Source organism: Trichosurus vulpecula, chromosome 4 (assembly GCF_011100635.1).
Source record: "Trichosurus vulpecula isolate mTriVul1 chromosome 4, mTriVul1.pri, whole genome shotgun sequence".
NCBI classification, from domain to species: Eukaryota; Metazoa; Chordata; class Mammalia; order Diprotodontia; family Phalangeridae; genus Trichosurus; species Trichosurus vulpecula.
In genome coordinates this window covers 67,662,329-67,686,631 of record NC_050576.1, presented here as the reverse complement: position 1 = coordinate 67,686,631, position 24,303 = coordinate 67,662,329, and the positions used below count along the sequence as shown (strand labels likewise).

At 39.4% G+C, this 24,303-nt stretch overlaps 2 protein-coding genes across 2 annotated transcripts; one reads left to right on the top strand and one right to left on the bottom strand.

Annotated features, from left to right (window-relative positions):
• The first annotated feature begins 29 nt into the window (after positions 1–29).
• CENPL (centromere protein L) lies at positions 30–23,657 on the top strand. Its single transcript, XM_036756368.1, has 5 exons — positions 30–115; positions 5,087–5,262; positions 9,718–9,969; positions 15,448–15,990; positions 23,228–23,657. Exons 2-5 carry the CDS (start codon positions 5,089–5,091, stop codon positions 23,297–23,299), a joined length of 1,041 nt encoding a protein of 346 aa, XP_036612263.1. The 5' UTR covers positions 30–115; positions 5,087–5,088; the 3' UTR covers positions 23,300–23,657.
• Positions 2,718–3,408, bottom strand: LOC118847758 (casein kinase II subunit beta-like). Its single transcript, XM_036756369.1, has one exon. The coding sequence runs from the start codon at positions 3,375–3,377 to the stop codon at positions 2,730–2,732; it is 648 nt and encodes a 215-aa protein (XP_036612264.1). The 5' UTR covers positions 3,378–3,408; the 3' UTR covers positions 2,718–2,729.
• Positions 23,658–24,303: the final 646 nt, after the last annotated feature.

Below are 24,303 nucleotides of genomic sequence, written 5' to 3'. Positions count from 1 at the left end.
AATTTCAAACCGGGGCGGGGCCTCGCCTGGAAGATGCCGTGAACCGGCCGGAGCAGAGGGGATCGCTACGTGGGCTAGCCGGCCCCGGGGCCGCCCTGTCCCCGGCGGGCGAAAGGTGAGACACCGCAAGGGAGCCCCGGCCGCGGCAGCGGCCTCGGGAGCTGGGGCTCGCGGCCCATGGGCCCCCCGGCAGGCGGACCGGAGAAGCTGGGCGGGCGGGCGGCCCGGCCTCTCTCCAGCCCGCGCTCTTTCTGAGCCCTGGTCGTGGGCGGGGGCTCGGGCGGCCGGGGACCCAGCTCCCTGCTGTTTTGCCGGAATGACAGGGACGGCGGGTAGGGGAGCAAGAGAGACCATGGTTAAACCTTACAAGTCCGCCCTGGCCTCCTCCTTGTACCGATCTCGGCCGAATGACACCTGGGGCCCTGCCCTCTCTTGTGCTTTATTTTTTTTCCCCTTTATCCTCTGCACGTAGCCAGGTGCCTGGAACCTCGTAGGTGCTTAATAAGTGCTTGTGAACTGACTGATAAAGTAAACAATAAATGCCTGTTTGCCAAATGACTTCCTTCGTATCCCTAGCCTTGACCAGTGCAGGGTTTCGTCATTGCCGAGAGGCTCAGATAGAATGTCCAGGACCCCACGCGTGACCGACCACGCCACAGCTGTGTGCTCACAACTCGGGTTTCACAAACATCCTGAAATTGTTTCGCCTTCAGGATCCTGCGGCTTCAGTCGTTATTAAGTGTCTGTTTTGTGCCACGCACCGTGTGACCAAACCCCCCCCCCCTTCGCCCTTCACCCTCACTCTTAGACCCCTCGCTTCTCCCATTTCCTCTCTTCCCACCCAGTCCTCCGTGCCTAGGCTGGAATCTGGAATTTGCCTTAGAATCCGCTTACTGTCCTACCTCCTTCACCTCTTGGACTTGTAAACCCCAGGGTACACCTTTCCAGCCCATTTCTTCATTTCTGCTCCTGGGTTGCTGAGTATTTCAGGAGAGAGTTACAAAATCTAGCCGATTTCTCTCACCCCATCTGGACCCCATTAACTTGCATCCTTCCACTCTGTTCTGACTTTTTTTCCGCGGCCACTTTTCCAAAGCTTTGCTCGCTCTTTACACTTTCAATCACATAGCCCTCTGCTTAACAGCAAATATATCCTATATAATTGACAAGACTGAGTCCAGCTGAAAGTTCCCTCAACTACCCTACTTTGCTTGTCATCATCTCCCATGTTTTCTTTCCCTTCCTTTCTTTGAGAAGACATCTCCTGCCCATCTACTTCATGAATGAGTGAGAGTTTAGGCAAGATAGCTTAATGAGTGATAACTCCCCTGCAACATCTCGAAGAAGATGTGAAAGAGTCAGAATCGAAATAAGAGGGGAATGTAAAGAATCCCTTGTAGGATAATCCTCAAAGGAAAACTAGCAGAACAAAGAAATTAGTAATCAAAAACTTATCATATAATGAATCCTACAGAATAAAAGAAAGTGAGGGGAAAATATTCATAAAGATTGACATAAAGAAAAATAATAGCACTATACGCTTAGAAGAGTGAATGGGCATGCTGTAAGACTCTCCAGAGTAGTTAATGATTACAAGAAATACAATAAGAGTGAATTTTCAGAATTTCTACTTTGGTGTTTAGGGACAGTTTTTAGATTTATTGTTCTAGGTTTTTTTAGTTGCCCAATTCATTGGTTTGTTCCTTCTCTCTTTTGTTGATGAAGGTATTTAGAGACATAGATTCCCCCCTAAGGACTGTTGAATTAGCAAGCCTGTAAGTTTTGATACATTTTCCTATTATTGTCGTTGTCTTTCATGACATTTTCTATTTGTTCGTATGTTTTATTCTTTGACCCACCAATTTTTAGAATTAGATATGTAGTCTTTAGTTAATTTTAATTTTTTCCCCTAAACCCCATTGTTGAATATAATTTTTGTCACATTTTGACCAGTAAAGAATGTATTCAGTATTTCTACTTTTTAGTGAGGTTTTTATACTCTAGGTCATGGCCAGTTTTGATAAATATGCCATGTATGACTGAGAAAAAGCAAAATTCCTCTTTTTCCCATTCAGTAATAGCCAGATATCTATTATGTCTATTTTTTCTGAGCTGCTATTCAGGTCCTTAAGTTCTTCCTTGTTTTATCTTTTTGTTATATTTGTTTGGATCTGAAAGGGTTACATTGATGTCTTCCACCGTTATATATTACTACCTCTTTCTCCCTTCACTTTCATTAACTTTTCCTTTAAACATTTAGAAATTATACAGTTCAGTGCATATAGGGGAAGTATTTATATATTAATTTGTTACCTTGGATATCTTTAAGCACAGTATCGTTTTCCTGCTTATCTCTTTTTATCATGTCTTTATTTACTGTAGCTTTGTCTGAAATCATTATTGCTATCCTTGCTTTTTTGAGTTCACCTGAAGTATAATAGATTCTCTTCCAGCCTCTCATTTTAAATTTATGTACGTCTTTATAAATGTGTTTTGTTTTGTTTTTTTGCCTTTTCCTCCACTTTATTTCATACTCCCACCACACCACCACAATAATGACTTCTTCTTAATTTAAACTAAAAAGCATTAGGGGTTCTGGAAAGTTGTGTGTATGTGTGTGTGTGTGTGTGTGTGTGTGTGTGTGTGTGTGTGTGTGTGTGTGTACTGGGGGGAGGGGGAACGGTGTCACATCCTGAGGTGTTGGGGGTGAGGGGAGGGGAGAAGACAAGTCAGCGGATGGTCTTGACAGGGCTCTTGAAGTTGCTGGCTGCCTGAAGCTGCAGTTGGTAGGCCATAGGGTGGATCTTGAAGCCATACAGCCTGGGCACAAATTGGTTGGCAGGCCGTTTGGGCCTGTACTCAGAATGCACCATGAAGAGCATGTGAGGAAAGCCAGTGCCAAAGTAAGCACCATCTGTGTGGTGGTGCCTGGACGACTTGGGGGTGTAAACATCCATGCACTTGGGGCAGTACAGCTTCACCATGGCCTCACCTGGTATGTCTGACAGTCCAATGGGCAACATGGGCTGGTTTTCACAATATACACGGGGACAATAGCCAAAGTCTCCCTGCTGGTATTTTTCCAACATCTGGGCGATGCCACGGTTTGTGAGGACGTAGCGGGCATGAATCAGTCCATACAGCATCTCGGCTGCTTGCTCGATCAGGTCACTCTGGTTGGGGTTGTCCTCCAACTCCTTATCAGGTTCCAAGTCGAGGATCATGTCTAGTGCCTGCCTATAGTGGGGCACCTGTTCATTGAGCCCTGTGAGGTTGAACTTGTCTTGGATATAGTCTTTATCCACCTTGCAGAAGAACTCATTGCCACGAAGCCCACAGAACCATGAGATCCATGATACTTCCTCTGAGCTGCTCATCTTTACGTCAGCTACTGGGCCGGGGCTGGGGAGGGAGAGGGAGAGGTTGCTCCCAGGGGTGGCGGCAGCAGCACCAAAACCACGCAGCGAAGGCCACAGACCCGACTGTGGCAGGCCTAAGTGTGTTTCTTATAAACAAAAATATTGTTGGATTCTGTCTTCCGATACATTTTACTATCCTCTTTCCTTTTATAGGTGAATTCATGTCTTTTATGTCTATAGTTATAATTGTTCGTTGTGTATTTCCCTCAGTTCTCTTTTCATGTACTTTTTTTGCTCTTTGACTCCACATTCCTCTTCACAATGTGGTAATAGAGGCACATGCCTTACAGGTACGATCTATAAATCTGTTCCCTCTCTGGGTAGCTAGGTGGCACAGTGGATAGAATACTAGGCTTGGGATCAGGAAGACTCATCTTCATGAGTTCAAATATGGCTTTCATACAATTACTAGCTGTGTCATGCTTGGCAAGTGACTTAACCCTGTTTGCCTCAGTTCCTCATTTGTAAAATAAACTGGAGAAGGAAATGGCAAACCACTCCTTCCTTCCTCCTTTCCTTCCTTTCTTTTTCAAGTTTTTTTCCCCCACAAAATGACTAATATGGAAATGTTTTACATGATTGCACATGTATCACCTATATCAGATTGCTTACCATCTCAGGGAGAGGAGAAGGGAGGGAGGGAGAGAATGTGGAACTCAAAGTAAATGTTAAAAATTGTTTTTTCATGTAATTTGTGGAAAGATAAAATATTAAAAAAAGAAAATGTCCATTCCTTTCTTCTTGTTTGTCTACTTTTTTATGAATCCCAATTATAAGAAATGGAAAATTCCCCTTCTTTCTTCCTCTTATCTACACTAGTGTATTCATTTTATCCTCCATTTGAAGCAGATGGAAGTACAGTAGATAGAACTCTGGCCCTGGAGTCAGGAAGACCTGAGTTCAGATCCAGCCTCAGATACTAGCTATGGGACCCTGGGCAAGTCATATAACCTCTGTTTGTATCAGTTTCCTCAACTGTAAAATGGGAGTCATAACAGCACCTACCTTGAAGGGTTGTTTTAAGCATCAAATGAGATATTTATAAAAGTTCTTGGCACGTAATAGGTACTATATAAATGCTTATTCCTTTCCCTATTCTCTTTTTTCTCCTAAAACCCTTAGAATATGACTTATTCAACCCCAAGACTTCTGTTTTTTTTTTTCTTATTTTATCTCCAAATACCCTTTGAAGACCTTAAGATTCTAAAGGGGCATTTGTTTCTTCTCCCCCAGTAGAACGTTATCACCTGCATCATCATACAGCTCCATCCAGTTGCACAAAAAAATTTACCTTTCTAGGTTTTTCTAGGCTCTTGTGCTTGTATTTCAAAGTTCCTACTCATCTCTGGTCTTTTTTTTAGCAAAAAATACTTGGAAGTTTCCTGTTCCATTAAAGGTCCCCATTTTTTGTTCCTCATGTAACATCATACGTAGCTTAGTTATTTTTAATTGTAAACCTGATCTGATCTTAAGTGACTAATAGAAAATGGCTAGTAGACAATGTGTGTGTGGGGGGGGAGGGAGGGGCGCTCGAGGGGTATATGTGTGTATAAATGTAAATATGTGTGTGTTTGTGTGTATATAATATGTAAGTGTAGTTGTTGAATCTGTAAAGATGTATTACAGTTTTAGTGTCTAAAATCTTATTTTTTTTTCTTTTCGTATAGTTATGGACTCATCACATGTGCCAGAATTTACTCCAAAACACGGAGTCCCTCCAAGGCTTAGAGATTACTTTACCGGTGACAGCCCTTTTCAAAGACAAGTAGCATCAGTCAGAAAGCAGACTCCATTTGGTCAGACACCATCTAGAAGGAAAATTCCTCTGTGCTCACCATTGCAAGTAAGCTTTATGTGGTCTTTATTTCTAACTTCCAGGGATCCATGGTTATCATATCAGCTAGGTTTTTTTTTTTTTTAACCATTGCATGTGGTGGCTTCTTCAGATCTTAATAGATGACTTCATATCTTTCTGTGGACAAAAATAGGTCATCTACTGGCTAGCTTTTTGGTTATGAGTATTAATAGCTCACATTTACACAGTGCTTTAAAGTTTTCAAAATAGTTCACTCATAACAACTCAGAGGTAGTCATCATTTGAAGAACCTCTGATTTTCTGGGCCTACTGTTTTTTTTTATTTCCAGCAGGTTCTTTCTGCTCTAGGTCCTACTGCTTTTCTGCCTGGTAAACTGTTCCTTTTCTGGAACCTGTATAACTGCCTAACTGACTAGAAACATCAGTGACTCCACAAACACTTATTAATCACTTATAATGTTCCAGGCACTGTGTTAGGCCTTGGGGATCCAAAGACAAAAACGAAAACATTCCCTGCCCCCAGAAAGCTTACAGTCTAGCCAGACCAAGTTTGCTTATACTGAATGCCCATAAAATGATTTTGTGGGGAGGGTACTAGCAACTGGGAGCATCAGGGAAAGCTTTATGTAACAGATATTCTTGAACTGAATATTGAAGGAAACTAAGGATTCTACGAGATGGAGGTATGTGTATGGAGGTGCAGTCTAGGCAGGGGCAACTGCCAGAGCAAAGGCCTGGAGGCGGGAGATAGGGCTTCATGTCTAAGAAACAGTGAGGAGGCCAGTTTGGTTGAATCATAGTGTGTAGGAGAGGCATTGTAATAAGAGTAGAAATGTGTGTTGGAGCCAAGTTGTGAAGGGCTTTACTACTAATACTACACAGAATTGTTTATATTTTATTAAAGAGGTAATAGGGATGTGTGAACTTGAACTTAAAATTATCTTTGGCCCCTGGGTGGAGGATAGATTAGAGTAGGGAGATAGGAACCAGGCATTGTGGAGGCTATATTGCAACAGTCTAGGTAAAGACCTGAATTAGAGTAGTTACTATTTGAATGAAGAGAAGGGATGGATTTAGAATATTGTGGAGGAATGTACTACAAGATTTGGCAAATAAATGATTGGATGCACGAGGTGGGCAAGAATTAGGAGTCTAGCACTGAGATTGTGGACCTGAATAACTGGAAGAATGGTAGTGTCCCAGACAGAAAAAAAACAAAAGAAAAAAAATTTAGGAGAATGGTGAGTTTGAAGGGAAAGATATTGAATGATGTGTTACTGGAGCTCAGGAGAAAGATTAGGGCAGTAAATAAAGATCTGAAAGTCATTAGTATAGTCATGATAATTAAACTTGAGTTAACTGTTCAGATCACCAACAGAGAGCATGAAGAGAAAGAAGATGTCCCGGGACAGAGCTTTGGGGTGTACCCACAGTTAGGAAGCTTGATACAGAAGACAAACCAATGAAAGAGACTGAGAAATGATTAGATAGGAAGGGAACAAAAAGGAGTAGTGTCATGAAAACCTAGAGAGGAGAGAGTATCTGGGAGGAGAGGATGGTCAGCTGTGTCTTAAGCTGCAAAGAGATCAGAAGGATAAAGATTGAGGAAAATCTATCAAATTGGGCAATTAGGAGATCATGAGTGACTTTGTAGAGGGCAGTTTCAGTTGAACAATGAATTTGGAAGCCAGTGAGTGAGAAGTGACTGAGAGGAGATGAGGTGCAGACATTTAGTGTAGACAGCTTTTTCTAGGAGTTCATCTGAGAAAGGAAGGAGAAGTATAGGATGATGGCGTGGGGGAGGGGAAGGTGTAAAGTTTTTTTTTTAAGGATGGGAGAGACATGGGCATATTTGTAGGCAGATGGTAAAGTCAGTGAGAGCCCAGTTGAAATTAAATTAAATAACATAACTTTAAAGCCTAATAGCATGTTTGTGTGAATTTCTTCATCTCCGTTTAGCTGTTACATGAGTAGAAGTGAGGTGCTGAATATTGGGAATAATTTCAGAGTGGAGTTTTATAGCAGGATGAGGATAAAGGAACAAGGGATTTTAGTAAAGAATGGCATACAGTTGGATTTATTAAATGAAGCATCTGAGTTAAAAAGGGAGGAAAGGGTGATGACTTGGAGGTGAAGATGAGGACAATGAATAGGTTTAATAGGAATAAGGCTATGGGAAGAATGGAGTGACAAATTATGATTAGATAAAGGATTTCGGAGTTCTTGATCATGGAAGTGGAATCCTTGTGGGTGACATTGAGCTCAAGGTCATGACCATCTCTGTTTGTAGCTGAGTAGTTCACAGAAGCTGAGTATTTTGAGGAACATCCCTTTTGGGAAGATTTAGTTGTTAGGAAGCTTTTCCTTACAAAGAATCTAAACTTGCCCCTCTAAAGCTTCTATCCAGGCTCCAACATGTGTAATCTGGGACCAAGCAGAACAAGTCTGGTTCCTCCTTCTTGTGATAGCCCCTCATGTTCTTGAAGAGAACTGTCGTGTTCCTCTTAAGTCTTTAGTTATCTGTGCATAAGATGATCTAAGTACTTAAATGTATAGCTTGGCTTTCATAACCACAAAAGGCTAATTGGGAGGACTGAATCTCAGTGGGATGAGCCAGTGATGTAGTTGTTCATACAGATGTGGAAACATCAAGCCTGAGATCCTTAGTTCTTGTGTTTAATATCTAGGTAAAGCAAAGGTAGATGTGAATGAACAAATTTATAATTTTAATTCCTATTTGGAGAGACTGAGGATATTAGGAGGCCAATTCCCTTCTCTAAAGTGTAAGCTCACTTTACTAGAACTTACAAAGCCTTTCAAATGTTCTCTTTTGTTTAGTCACCACACAAACTAGCCGCTAATCCTTTAACTCCTTACTGAATTACCTATAAGATGCAGAAGGCATTTCTACTGCATAAAATAACTCATCTTTTTGTGCTTAAAGTTTATAAAGCACTTTACTTAAAGTCCTAGCAATGGGATCAAAAAGCAATGATCAAAATGTAGGATACATTTTGTAATTGTAAGTGCCAGATTGAACTTTAAAAAAGATTGTACTACTGGAGAGCAATTTGGAGCTATGCCCAAAGGTGCTAAAACACTGCGCATACCCTCTGATTTAGTAATACCACTTCTAGGTCTGTATCCCAAAGAGATCATAAAAATGGGAAAAGGACCCACACATATTTATAGCAGCTCTTTTTGTGGTGGCAAAGAATTGGAAATTGAGGGGTTGCCCATCAATTGGGGAATGGCTGAACAAGTTGGAGTATATTTATGTAATGGAATACTGTTGTTTCATAAGAAATAATTAGCAGACGGATTTCGGAAAACCTGGAAAGACATGAACTGATGCTAAGTGAAGTGAGCAGAACCAGGAGAACATTGTACATAGTAACAGCAACATTGTGCAATGACTAACTTTGAGAGACTTAGCTCTTCTCAGCAATATAGTGAGCTAAGACAATTCCAGAGACTCATGATGGAAAATGCTGTCCACATCCAGAGAAAGATCTATGGAGTCTGAATGCAGATCAAAGCATACTATTTCTTTTTTCTTTCTTTTTCGCGGTTTTCCCCTTTTGTTCTGATTCTCTTTCACAATATGATTAACGTGGAGATATGTTTAATATGTTGTACATGTATAGCCTGTATCAGATTGCTTGCCATCCTGGGAGGGAAGGAGTGAAGGAGGGAGGGAGAAAAAAATTTGGAAATCATAATCTTATAAAAGTGAATGTTGAAAACTATCTTTACATGTAATTGGAAAAAAAAATACTGTTAGGTGGGGAAAAAAAAGATTGTATCAGTTTAATTTCATCAACAATTCAATAGAATGCCAACATAACTCTTCTTACTATAGTTATTGTTTTTCTTAACATTTTGATTTTCTCAATATAATTCAGAAGTAATAATTTTTTTCTATTTTTCTTGAAGATTGATAATGACAGAATGTCTAAATAACTCTTGAAATCTTCACTTTTAAAACATAATAGGTATATAAATATGTATATAGTTAGTCTGTTATCTATATTGTTTGCCCATGTAAACACAACAGTATTAAATATTAGTTTAAAGTTCTTTTCTAGTTTATTTCTCACAATATTACTATGTTAGATTTTACATATGACACAATTGAGAACCAAGAATTTGGTCACATACATCTTTTTGATTAATCTTCTCCAAGTGCAGTTAGGAGTTAGCATTGTAAATGCTAAGTTGGACCTGTGGGTATAAGTGATAGAGCTAGGGTATAAGAAGAGAGGAATATAATTCTCTGTTGAGCATCTACTATGTACCAGTAGGGAAAACAGGGAAGAGCAGGAAAGGCCAAAGAAAGGAATGTGAGAATTGTGAAAAGAGCTATCTATGGTAGGGAGTGGGAAAATGCTATCAATACTTTTCAGAAACCATAAGTTAATTATCCTTGGATTAGAATACATAAAGTCTTAAACACTAAGATCAAATTTCCACTTATTTTAGGAAAACGTTGACCCACAAAAGATTGCCTTTCTTCTGCATAAACAGTGGACTTTATATACGCTGACTCCCATGTATAAGTTCTCCTACACTAATCTTAAACGGTATTCTACACTTCTGAAGTGCTTCATTGCTGCTGAAAAGCAAAAAGGACTGGCTGTGGAAATGGGAGAGGATTTTAATTTCAAAGTGACTTTCTCTACTCTCTCAGGAATGAAAGGAACACACCGGGACCCTGCAGCATTTCTTGTACAGGTATGAGGCATATTTGTATATAATTTTTTTCATGTATCTATAATTAATGACTGAATAGAATGTGTAGATAGCTGAGTGATTTTAATTTTCCACTTAATTTAGAAATTTTTATTTATATGCCTTCCAGCTCTAGATGTATGATTTTACAACCCATTTCCTGTTATTTCTTAATTTAGTAATTTACAAAAATTTGATAGTTTTATTTTGACAAATTTAGTCAACTTACTTCTCTTTTGTGCTTTATTCAGTTTCATCTCTGTTGCCCTCTTATATCTTCCTGCCTGGTGCTCAATATTTTACTCCTTACTTAAGTGCCTTCATCAGATGGTGAACAGAAAAAGATTAAAATCAGTTCATATTATTCGTGTGTTGAGTGGGTTCAGAACTGGTGGATCAAAAGAGGTTTGAGGAAGAGTGTGAAACTTTTGATTTAATATAGACTATCTTTTACTTCACTTGCATATTTTAATGCTCTCCACAATAATACATGTAATAAATGGTGACTCTTATCCATGTCATTGAGATAGTATTTGAGTTAAATTCAGTTCCACTGTCATTGAATCTTAGAGTTGGGGGGGGGGGGAAGGACTCTCATCATTTATGATTTGCAATTTGTTTGCAGTGCATTTCTTATAATATTAATTTGAGAAATTTTATGGTTGATAAAACTGAGAATCAGAGACTCCATAATATATGTCTTTATGATTGACTTTCCTCAAGTATGGCTAGGAGTCAGCAACCTGAAAACCAAGCTGTATCTATGCTGTCAGGATAGGATCCAAATCATGAATCCCAACTTCCAAAGCTTACAGAATCTCAGAGATGGAAGGCACTTTAAAGGTCATTTAATCTAAATTATACCTGAACAAAAATCTTTGGATGAAAACTTTAGTGAGAAAGAATCTGTCACCACCCAAAGAAGCCCATTCTGTTTTTGGAAGCTATAAATAGGAAATTATTAGCAAGAAGCTATAATTGTTAGGAAATTTCTCCTTATATTGACCTAAAATATGCCTTTTTGCAATTTCCAAGTTCTACCCTCTGTGGCTAAACAGAACAAGTCTAATATCTCTTCCATATGATACCTGTTCAAATACTTGCAGATAGGTCTCATGTCAGTCAACAGGCATTTATTAATCACTTACTGTGTGCAGACACAGCTGTAAAGGAAAAGCAAAAATAATCCTTGCTTTTTAGGAGGTTACATTTTAATGCAGGACACAGCATGTATATAAACAATGTATCTACAAGACAGATACAGAGTAGATAGAAGTAACCCTTAGAGAGAAAAGCACTAGCAACCAAAGATACTAGGAAACGCCTCCTGCAAAAGATGACATTTGAACTGAGTTTTGAGGGAAACCAAGATGTCTACAGGGAAGGTGAGGTGGAAAACTTAACAGGAAATGGGGAAACAGCCAATGTAAAGGCATAGTGACAGATAAGGACAAGGGATAGAGTGTCCTGTGTGAATAATAGCAAGTAAGCTACTATGGCTGGATTGTAGAGTATGTAGAAGGGAATGATGTGTAAGAAAGCTGGAAAAATAGGAGGGGTCCCAGTATGAAGAGCTTTAAACATCAAAAGTTTATGTTTGATCCTAAATGAATTAGGTAGCCATTGGGGTTTATTGAGTAGGGGATGACATGGTCAGGCCTATCCCTCAGGAAACTTACTTTGGCAACTGTGTGGATGATGAATTGGAGAGAGGAGAGGCTTGAGTCAGTGAAAACAACTAGAAAGCTATTGCAGTAGTCCTGATTAGGGCTGAAGGGGGCCTGGAATGGAATAGTAGTTGTGTGAATAGAGAGAAGGGGATGGATGTAGGAGATGTGATGAAGATTTGGCAACTGATTAGATATTTGAGATTAGAAAGAATAAAGAATCAAGGATAACACTGGGGGCAGCTAGGTGGCGCAGTGAGTAGAGCACTGGCCCTGGAGTCAGGAGGACCTGCCTTCAAATGTGGCCTCAGACACTTGACACACTTACTAGCTGTGTGACCTCGGGCAAGTCACTTAACCCCAATTGCCCTGCCTTCCCCTCTGCAAAAAAGAAAAAAAAAAAGGATAACATTGAAGTGTGGAACATGGTTCATTTGGAGGAAAGTCATGTCCCCAACAGTAATAAGGAAGTGCAGAAGAGGAGTGGGTTTGCGGCAGGGGAGGATAATGAGTTGTTTTGGATATAGTGAGTTTGAGATGTGTAAGGAACATTCAATTTGAAATATTCAATAGGCATTTGGAGACACAGGAATGGAGTTCAGGAGAGAACTTAGGGCCAGGTATACAGATCTGGGAATGGTTGGCATAGTTAATTGAACTCTTGGGAGATGATCAAATCAGACAGGAGTTTATATTTTATTCTAGAGGCAGTAGAGTAAGCATTTTATTCTAGAGGCAGTAGAGCAGAGGGAGTGACATCATTGGACCTATATCTTTGGAATGTTACTTTGGTACCTGAGCAGAAGACAAATAGCACAGGGGAGAGACTTGAGGAAGCAGGGAGACCAATTAGGAGTCCATTGGGATAGTCTAGGCAAGAGGTGATAAGGGTCTGAGCAGTGGCCCGGATGATTAGATAGGGACTGATTCCAGAGATAGAATTGACAAGATTTGCAACTGATTGGATTTGGGGGCTTGAGGGAGAGAGAAGAGTCAAGGCTGACTCTGGGGCTAGGAAACAGGAAACCTGAAATACACAGTAGTGGCTTCATCAAAGTAGGAAAGGGCAATATGTTCTGTTTTTGACATGTTAAGTTCGAGGTGTCTTGGGAACATGCAGGTGGAGATATCTAGCAGGCATCAGACCGTGTTGGATTGTAAATCAGAAGGGAGATTTGATTAGGGCTGGTGGCATAGATTTAGGAATCATTTGTGTGGAGATAAGTAAACCCATAGGAACTCACTGAGAGCGAGTGGGGTGGGGGGCACCCACTGAAAAGGGGATGGATATGGATAATGATCCAGCAAAGGAAACTGAGGAAGGGCAATGAGACAGGAAGAAAATAAGTAGTGTCATAGAAGCCAAGGGAACCAGAAGTATTCAGGAGAAGGGATGCTTCAAAAGCAGCACAATAGTCAAGTAAGAGGTCATTGGATTCAGTAGTAAAGAGAATATTGGAAATTTTGGAGAGAGTAGCTTCAATTGAATGGTGTAATCAGAAGCCGTTTTACAAGGGTTGAGGAACTAGTGTGATGTGAGAAATTGGAGACAACAAATGCAGGCAATTTTTTAATGGGAGTTTGGCTATGAAAGAGAAGAGATAAAGGATAATAGCTCAAGGGAGATGGCAGGATCAAATGAATAATTTCGTGGCTGGTGAAAATCTGGTCCTAGTGGTAGGAAGCCAGGAAGGAGCTAGTGTGTAAGGAAAGATTGCAGCTGAGAGAAGGGGTAAGCTACCAGAGGAGTCAGGACGGCATGGGGTCAGGGACATGAGTACCTCTTCTTCAGAGACTGGAGCAAAGGAGGAGAAAATGGGCGATGATGCTGAGGTTCTTGAGGTATGGAGTAGGGGAAAAGAAGGCGCTCACAGAAGATAGCTTCAATTTCTTAAGAAAAGTAGGAGGTGAGAGGGCTTTTGCTAACATGTCTGTGGGAGGAGGTGGTGGTGTTTGGGCAAGGAAGGTGTATTAAGCAAGGAAGAGAAGGTAGCTGTTGTGGGCAGTATATTAGTCATTTAGGGAAGAATAAAAAAATGCTATACAAAATTGAGAGCCCAGTTGAGATTAGTTAGCAAATTTATAATTGACCTGATTGTGTGACTTTCTCCAAAGGTGTTGAGCTACATTTTAGTAGTATTGTAGAAGATCCCAAATCTCTTCCCATTTTAGTCCATCCTCCACTAGACTTCCTAAAGCAAAGATTTGACTGTATCAGCCCCTCTGTTCAACAGACTCTAACGACTCTCTGTGACCCTTAGGATTAAACATAAAATCCTCTGCTTGGAATTCAAAGCTCTTAGTAACCTGGGGGCTCTTCCTACCTTTCCAATCTTCTTAAACCGTACTACTTCCTCCCCCTTTCCTCCCATACATCTGTGTATGCTAATCCAGTGACATGGGCCTCTTTGTTGTTCCTCAGACAAGACACTCCATCTCCAGACTCTGGGCATTTTCACTTGCTGCCCCATGTCTGGAATGTTTTCTTTCCTTGTTTCTTTCTCTTGGCTTCCTTAGCCAAAATCCCACCTTCTGCAAGAAGCCTTTCCTGGTCCACCTTAATTCTAGTATCTAGTATACTAATTTGCATGTTGTTTCCCTAATAGAATATGAGCTACTTGAGAGGAGGGACTGTTCTTTGCCTTTCTTTATATCCCAAGTGCTTAGCACAGTGTCATACTAGGCACTTGATAAATGCTTATTTACTCATGGACCCCTTGGAGAGTCTGATGAAGTCTGTGGGTTCCTTCTCAGAAGAATATTTTTAAATGTCTAAAATAAAGTAAATAGAATTAAAAAGAAAAATAACCATGTAATTATCCCCGCCCCGAGTTTATAGCCCCCTTGAAATCTATCCACAGACTTCTTAGTGCTTCTGGATTAAGAACCTCCTGGACTAGAGGTTCTCTAGAAGCATTCCTGTGCTATGTCCTTCCCAGACCAAGCATGGAGCAGTGGAGAGAGTAGTGGCTTTGGAGAGGACCTGGGTTCACATTGTGCCTGGTCCACTTCCTTATTGGGCCAGTCACTTAAACCTTCCTGTGTCTGCTTCTTTGTGTAAAATGAGGAAGGTGTTAGACCAGAGGGCTGCTCTAGTTCTATGGTTCTGTGTCTCTGGTTGTTGATATTAGATAGTTTAAGTGTGTGTACCAGGCTCCAGCACCCATGGCATTTAAAAACATTTATTTGTTTATTTATTTATTTTTAGTTTTCAACATTGACCTTTACAAGATTTTGAGTTTTAAATTTTCTCCTCCTTCTTTCCTTCCCCCCTCCCCAAGACAGCGTGCAATCTTATATAGGCCATATATGTACAATCATATTAAACATATTTCCACAATTAGTCATGTTGTAAAGAAGAATTAGAACCAAAGGGAAAAACCATGAGAAAGAAAACAAACAAAAAATCCCAACCCAATTAATAATTAATAGATTAATAATAGAATTAATTACAACCCATGACATTTAATGGTTTTACATTGATAAATGTGTGATCATGAAAGTGGGAGGAAGGCCAGATTTCTTAAACCTTAATTGGAAAAGTTCTTCGTGTCAGGAGATGGTTCTCTGGAAAGGGAAAGGGGAGGATTATGTGGAGAAATTTGGGTGATATAAAAACAAAAGATACAGTAAAATCTATTTTAAAAATGAATAAGAAAAAAAGAAAAAATAAGCTAAAAAACTGTTAATTGAAAAGATATTTCTTCATTTCCCGACAGAGTATTTCAGTTATGATCAAAGCAAATTAGGAGAACTAGGAATTTATAAGTAGGTAGTTGAACTTGAATATTTTTATGTATTTTTTCTCTTGCAGATTGTATCCAAATCCCAACTGTCATCAAAGAATGCAGAAGACAAAGTGGTATGGACAGGTTGGTTTTGCTGTGTATATGGAGATAGTCTTCTGGAGAATGTGCCAGATGATTTTACTTGTCTACCTTTGTTCCTTGCAAATGGGGCAGAGTCTAATACAGCCTTAATTGGAACTTGGTTTCAAAAAACCTTTGACTGTTGCTTTACTCGATTAACAATTAGTGCATTCAATCTTTCCTGGATGGCTGCTATGTGGACTTCATGTAATCTGGAACATTATGGGACTGCTACAGAACTGCTTTGGTCTGTACCCTGTAGCCCTCAGAGTTTGGACATTTCTTATGCGATAAATCCTGAAGATGCAAAAGCTTTGTGGGACAGCGTCCACCAAACACCCGAGGAGATAACGCAGGAGGAAGTTGACCTATTCATAGATTGCCTTTGTTCACATTTTCACAGACATTTCAAAATCAATTTGTCAGCTACAAGATTGGTGTGTGTGTCAACATCTGTAGCTTCTGCACATACTGATGGGAAAATAAAGGTTAGTTTGAGCAATTAAACCAGAATTAATTAGTTTTGCTTTATGACATAGCTTGTAAAAATAAATGGCAATTAGATTTTTCCAATTAACAATAAGGAAAGTGAAAAAAATCATTTAAGTGTGAGTATGAGATAATCTGTACAATTTACTTTTAGGCAAATTTATTTACAAAGAGGACAACTTCACCATACCATTGTACATAACATCTTTTTATTTCATTGATGAGTTCTGCTCGAGTCCTTACTTTCCCACTTAACTTTTATGCTGCTTTAAGATTTGCAAAGTGTTTTACATATATTCTCTCATTTGATGATTCTCATAACAGGTCTGTCCCTATTGTACAGACGAGAAAACTGAGACAGGTTATGTGACTTGCCCAGGATCACACAGCTAGTGAGTATCTGAGGCTGCCTTTGAATTCACTCTGTCCACTGTGCTATCCAGCTGCCTATGGACAAATCATTGAGCCTGTTTGAGCCTCTGTTTCCTTCCAGGACACTGGACAGGGAACCAGAAGTCCTGACTCTGATGCTATGCAGCTCTCTGGCTTTGGGCATGTCAGTTCACATATCTGGGCCTCGGTTTTGCCTTCTGTAAAATGAGGGAGCTGGACTTACATAAGGAGTTCTTACTCTTCTTTGTGGTTTGGATTCTTTTGGTACTTTGGTGAAGCCCGTGGGCTCCTTCTCAATATAAAGTTTGTAAATGCTTAAAATAAAATGTATGAGATTTCAAAGAAAACCAATTCTATCGAAATGCAGTTAACAAAATATTAGAAGAAAAGCACAAGTTCACAGACCTCAGGGTAAGACTAGATAATACAGAAGGTCCTTGCCAGTGGTCATTCCCATGATTTTATATTCCTACGATCCTATATGAGAAAAGACTTATTACAGGTAAAAAGGTAGGCCATGTCCTATATATCGAAATCCATATCATCTATGAGAAGAAAATTTTGTCTATTTAAATGCCATTTACAGATTGTTTGTATTATAATTATAGCTAGCTTTTATATAGTGCTTTAAGGTTTGTAAAGTGCATTACAAAGACCTCATTTTATTATCACCACAACTCTGAGGTTGTGAGGGAGGTGCTATTATGATCCCCATTTTACAGATGAGGAAATTAAGGCAGACAGAGATTTAAGTGGCTTGCCCAGGGTCCCATAGCTAGTAAGTTTCTGAGGCAAGGTTTGAACTCAGGTCTTCCTGACTCCAAGTTCAGCACTCTATCCACTGAGCCACCTAACTGTCTCAGCCAACAAGGTAAGTTATTAAGGCTTAAAAACTGTGTTAGGACTTTAGTCATGAGTTTAAGTTTGGACTTTAGTCATAATATATGATATAAATTGTCATAGAACCCAAATGAGCTTAAGCACTTTTATCATGTTACAACTGTTTTACCTGCTAAAAGCTTCTACTTTTTGTCCTGTTTTGTTTGTTTCTTAGAAGTGTATTTTTTGGGGGGTAGAGTAGGGAGATTGGGTCTCCCTAACTCCCACAGGCTAGAAGTTCAGGGCCAACTCATGGGTAGATCCCAGTGTTCACTGGTACAGAAGCTTTGTTTGTCCAGCCTGGGTCACTTTACCCTTCTATAATAAAAATCATAGCTAACATTTAGATACTGTCTACTTGTGCAGGCATTCTGCTAAGGCTTTACAAATATCTTCTCATTCGACCTTTCTCACAACAACCCTTTGAGCCAGGTGGTGTTATTGCCCTAGTTTACAGATGACGAAACTGAGGCGAACAGGGTTAAATGATTTGCCCAGGGTTACACAGCCAGGAGGTGTCTGACGCTAGATTTGAAGTCAGGTCTTCCTGACTCCAGGCCTGAACCTCTGTTCACTCTACCCACTTTACCATCTAGCTACCCTTTGTAAGCTCTTTGCTCCCTGGGGCTCACCATGTTAATGTTGGATTTATTGTGGACTTGTGATCAGCATTAGTCCTGCTGCAGCTTAGAAGATTATAGGCACTGGCTACCACACCTGACCCTCGAGTTCTTGGTAGTTGGAGTCACTAGATAAATGATCTATGGATAAATGAAGTATTTCTGTAGATTTAAAAGAATCTGACCAAAAATTAGCCTACGATAGAAACTTTCTAACACTAGTGATTACACCAAAAGCCATGGAAGCAACCTCAGTTACCATATAGTCTAAATTGAAGAGGAATCCCTTCTAGAACTCTCCACTTAAAAGTCTTTAGTGGAGGGGAACCTACTAGGTCCCAAAACAGTTTATTTCAAAGACAGTTCTAATTGTTAGGAAACCTTTCTTTACGTTGTACTAGAATCTGCCTATTTACAGTTTACACTCATCGGTCTTAGCAGTGGGCAGAGTTGGGCAAGAGAAGCTTTCTTTCACTTGATAACACTTCAATCACGTTTCTCCTTTCCCCTCTGCCAGTTTAAACCTTTTCCAGTTTCTTTAACCTGTGGTTACCATACTTTGGAAACATTCCAGTTTATCGTTGTCTTCTAAAATGTGGTTCCCAGAAGTGAAGACAGTATTGCAGATGGAGGCCTGTGTATAGCAGAGTACATAGGGATTATCACCTTCCTTTTTGTAGACACTATGCTTCTCTCTTAATGTTACCTAGAATCTCATCAGCATTGTTGGCTGCTGAGTCACACTGTTTCCTCTTCATGAAAATCTTGAGCTCTTTTTCAGAACTGGTATCTAGATAGGCCTTCTCCATTCCATACTTATGAGGATGATTTTTTTGAACCCATTTAACCCTGTTACATTTCATCTTCTTTTGTTCTGTTTAGATCCTTTGCCTTCCACCGTTTTAGCTCTCACTCTCAACTTCCTGTCAAGTGCAGATTTATTAGGCATCTATTAAATCATTAATAAAAATGCCAGATAGCACAAGGCCATAGAAAAAGTGGTGTACCCCACTCATGACCTCTTTCCAAAGTGAAAATTCCCTATTAATGACTATTGTTTGGGTATAGTCATGTAACTCATTTAGATTCCATCAGAATATTCAAATATTTAGCCCAGTGGTCCCAAGCCTTTTTGAGTATGAACATATTTAAATGTCACATGTGACAGCAGTTGTACTATTAATGTCTATTAAGAAAATACTATGAATTCAGTAATGTTTCAAATTTATTGTTAACTGGACCTACCTTCATTTGAAAATTAGTAGTGTATTTATATATGAAACACTGAGTCTGCTGAAGTTAGGTAGTTCAACAACCATTTATTTTGTGCCTCCTATTTGCAAAGACCAGGGAAGCAAAGACAATTATCATCCTAATCATCATAAAATAGCGTTTATAATATGTTTTAAGGTTTGCAAAGTGCTTTTCATGTGTTATCTCCTTTTCACAACAGTCCTGTGAGGTAGGTGCTAGTATTTTTATTCCCATTTTACAGATGAGGAAAATGAGGCTGAAAGAGGCTAAACAATGAAAAGTCATCTCTGCCCTCAAGTAGCTTACATCCTTCTGGGGGATACAACATGAAAATAAGAAGAAAGATTTGAGGGATGATAAATCACTGACAATTAGAAGGACCAAGAAAGACGTCCTTGTAGAAGTTTGTATTTGAGATGGGCCTTGATTTGAAGGATACTCAAGTATTCCAAGAGGTTCAGGTGAGAAGGGCTTTTAGGCATGGTAGCAGGAAATGGAAGGCTGAATTCAGGGAGCAGCACGTTGGCCAACTGCTAGGCTAAATGTTGAGTATGTAAAGGGGAAGTAACAGGAAATTAGTCTAGAAATTGAGCTGGAGCTCATTTGTGAAGGGTTCCATGTGGAAGGCTGAGGATTTTGGTTTTATCCAATGGGTAATAGGCAAGCACTGAAGATTCTCATTCAGAGAGTAACATTGCGAGACCGGTATTTCCAGTACATTCTTTTGACAATTTGTGGAGGATGAATCAAAGAGGGAAGAGTGCTTATTTATGATTTGTGGACCTCTCATCAGAACTCAGCAGTACCCAGGGGTTTCATGGCCCACAAGATTGAGAATCTCTAATCTAGCCCACATTTGGTACACAAGGAAAGCAGAAGAGACTATTAAATATTTTGCTGAAATCTAGGTATATTACATCCATAGCATTCCCCTGATCAGGCCAACTGGGTGACATAGTGGATGGAGCTTTGGACTTGGCAGCAGCAAGAACTGAATTTGAATCCTGCCTCAGTTACTTGCTAACTTAGTAACCCTGCTCAAGCCATCTCATATGTAAAATGATGATAACCTTAATCACCATTAGATATATTAGCTATTATTACTACTACCACCAGAGTAGCCATTCTGCCAAGAAATGCAGTCTCATGAGACCTCATAGTTTTTAATGAAACTTCTGCCTCTTAGTGTATACTACTTTTCTTTTAAAATGCTTACATATGTAATCAGTCTACAGAAAGTGTTCATTTCAGCCAGCAACCATTTATTAGGTGCCTACTGTGTGGTAGGTACTGGAGAAACAAAGACAAAAAAAAATCTAGAATTTTTCCAGGAATAAAATCAAACTCAGTGGTCTATTCTTTGCAGACTCCATGCTTTTCACTTGTTTTAGTAATTGGGACATTTACTCTTCTCCAGTTTTGTGAGATTTTTCCAATTTTCTACCATCCTTTAAGTAACACTGACAGTGGTTCAGTAATCACATAATTACGATGATGACAAAGATAATAGAATTAGAGATTTAGAACTGAGAGGGACCTTAGAGGTCATCTAATCCAGCGCCTTTATTTTATTGATGAGGGAAGGGAGGCCCAGAGATGTTAAGTCACTTGTCCAAGATCATGCAGATAGTAAGTGGCAGAACTGGGATGCAAAGGCAGGTCCTCTTATTTTAAAAAAAGCTTTTGTTCCACTGTACAATAATAGTAATAATTCTAAGGCTTGCAAGCTTTTATACACACACTGTCTCAAAAGTCTTAGTGCAATTTTGCAGTTATTTAAAAAAAAAAAAAAAAAAAAGCTTAATCTGCACTAAGATTTTTGGGACACCTTGTATTCACTCATCATAGGATAATGTGGGATCATAGTTTAGATCTCAAAGGGACCTTATAACCCTGTGAGAGGTTGGTACTTCAGGTATTCTCTTTATTTTACAGATGAGCAAACTAAGACTCAGAAATGTTAAGTGACTTGCTTGTGATATTTCTAGTAATGTACCAGACGTGGGGTCCCTGTTTTCTTTCTGTTTATATCATGTTGTATCTCTAAGTGTACAAATGCTTTCATCCATTTGGGCAGTGTGGCTGAGTGGAAAGCATCCTGGTTCTGTTGTCAGAGGAGCCGGGTTTAAATCCTGAGTCTCATGGCATATCACCTAACCTATTTGGGTCTCAGTTTTCTCTTCTAATAAATGAGGGGTTTGAACTAGACGACTTCTAGCTTCCTCCCAGCTCTAAATCTATGATCCTATGACTTAAGATTTTCTGGGCCTGATGATTTGAATTTGTTGAGTTTAGGTAGACAATTTTCATGTTTATTTATATGCTTTATTAATGCTTTAATCACAATGCTGTTATTTTCCAATTACATCCCTCTTCTTGTTCTGATAGCTCCTCTGGTAAAAAAGGAATGCAGTTAAGTAAAACAGACTACCACACTGACCATGTACAACAGCATCTGCATTGTTTTTTTTTGTTTGTTTTTGTTCTTTTGTGAGGCAGTTGGTGTTAAGTGTCTTGCCCAGGGTCACCCAGCCAGTAAGCATCAAGCATCTGAGGCCTAATTTGAATTCAGGTCCTCCTGACTCCAGGGCTGGTGCTCTACCACCTTGCTGTATCTGTAGCCCATCACTGCCCTTCAAAGAGGAGAGTTAGGATTCAGCATTAGTCCTATAGGATAGAGATGAGTCATTTAGGTTCTCCCACCCTCTTCTCACTTAATTTGGGTTTCAAGTCCCTCTTCATCATTTCTGTTTTTTTCTTTCCCTGTCTGAAGGTGTGGTAGGAGATAAAAAGGAGCAAAGTAACAGTTGAGACTTGTCATATCTTTAGTATCCATTAGTATCAAACCATCCCTACTGAGGAGTGTTCTTTGTCTTTCTTAGATTTTTCTCTTGCCCTGAGTGTTTTTTTTTTTAAGAAACCTTTCTATTCATCACCAGCCTCAAGTCATTTTGAGCTGAGCTGCATTGCGTCCAACATCCAACACTCTTTTTATGAAAGTATTGCTTTTCTGCATTCTTCCTTAGCTGCTCTTTCATCTTCTGTAAGTCCTTCAAAAATCTAAGCTGTACGATGAATTTCCTGTCATTCGCTGGACAGCTCATTTTCTTTCTCAGAATCTGACTGTTCCTACTTCCATGATGCTGTCTCCATTTGATAAGTGGATGGGTAAGAGTCAACAAAGTCAAGAAGCTTTCTGTGAATAATCAGAAACTGAAGTAAAGGGTTGCCGTTTCCAAAATGGTCTTTTCCTCTCTAATTCCTTTTACTATGGGCAGTACTTTTTCCTTAGGATTGAGATCCCTGCTTCTAACTATATCTTTGTTCTTCCACTACAACTTGGGTGGGGAGATCACCTCAACCTCTTTAAGCTATACCTCTCAGTTACCAGCATGGATTTAGATTTTTTGCCTCACATCAGAAATGTTGAGTGCTACCAAGATCACCAGATCTTTTTTATACAAACTGTTATCTAGTCATCTTGTACTTGTGAAGTTGATTTTTTTGTACACAAGTATAAGAATTTACATTTATTTTTGTTTACTTTCATTAGATTTAGTGCTCTAGCCTATCGAAATATTTTTGTATCCTGAATCTGTCATTCAGTTTACCTATCCCTTCTAGCGTTGTGTCATCCACAGATTTGATGAACATGCCATTTATGGTTTTATCCAAGTCACTGGCAGAAACTTGGAACAGTACAAGGCTAACACAGATCCTTGGGCTTCTGCATTGGAGAGCTTCTGCTATGTTGACGTTGAACCACTGACAACTACTCATCCCATTCACCTATAGTAAAGGTCCTATCCCTTCATTGGTCCTCTTTTTCTTTCAGGATAACCTTATACAAGCACACACACACACACTTTATAGAAGAAGAAGGATTTTCCCATGGTCGCACATAAAATGGAATGTCTGGCAGCAAGAATCAAGTATAAAAAGTAGTTGTTTACCTCGTTTGTTTAATAATGATAACATTCTAGCAATCAATGTGATGTAAAATTGGTATTATAATTGTAATTCAAATAAACTGCTTTTTGACATACTTCTTTTGCTATAGTTTAACCTTAAACATTTCTTTCTTTTGCAGATTCTTTGTAGCAAATATCTGATTGGAGTATTGGCATTTCTGACAGAACTGGCAATTTTTCAAATTGAGTGACATTATGTGGACTGCACATTGTAGATTGATTATATGCCATTTTTACCAGGAAGCTGTTTGGCTGAAATGGGCTAGGCATGTGAGCTGTGCTGTTGCCTGAAGTGGCCATAGCTTTTCTCATCCATCATGGTGTCTGAGGAGTGGTCTCGGTGGGGAAGACTAACAAGGAGCCAGAAGAACGGAGAAAGCAGCAGTGGCTGTTACAGGCAGGTGCTGGTTTGTCAGACAAGATGGCCTTCAATGCCAGCTTCTAGCACCACTGCAGATTGCTGATTTTCATTGTACATCACCCTTTTTTGAAGTCCATTTGAAGTCCTCTTAAAATTGGTATGGGACACTAAAACAAGTCTTTCTAATTACATAGGAAAGCCTAAGCCCAATTGGCATCTTAGACTTATCTAGTTAGTTTTGTCCATTAAAAATCTTTCCCTAGATATTTTAATTCATTTTCCTGTAGTGCAACAAAAGCATTTGCAGAGGAAAAGCAAGAGGGGTTGGATTAATGTGCAAAACTTTAGCTGCTAATCTGCTTTTATTTTGTAATGACTTTAATTATTTTGCACTGTTGAATTAAATATGTGTATTTTAATATGACATAAAGTGTTTGATTTTAAAATGGTAGGTCTCTTTTCCTTTAAGGTTTCAATTGTCATCTCTTATATGGAAAGAGACAACATGGGCATATTGGATTTAGATTCAGAAGACATGAGCTGTTCAAATTCTGATTTGGTTATTTCATTCCTGTGAGAGCTTGAGCAAATTGCTGTTCTTCCATAGACCTCAGTTTGCTCATCTGTAAAATGTAGGGGTTGGACTATATCAACTGAGATAGTATCTGTACAGTGCTTAGCACAGTGCCTGGCAAATAGACCTTAAATAAATGCTTATTCCCTTCCATTTCCCCTCGATAATCTTAAAAGGTGTTTTCTAGCTCTAAATCTTATTTTTTGTAGAAAGTGGGAAGGTAAGCTTTTCTTTCTGGGATGGTACCATTGAGATCTTTT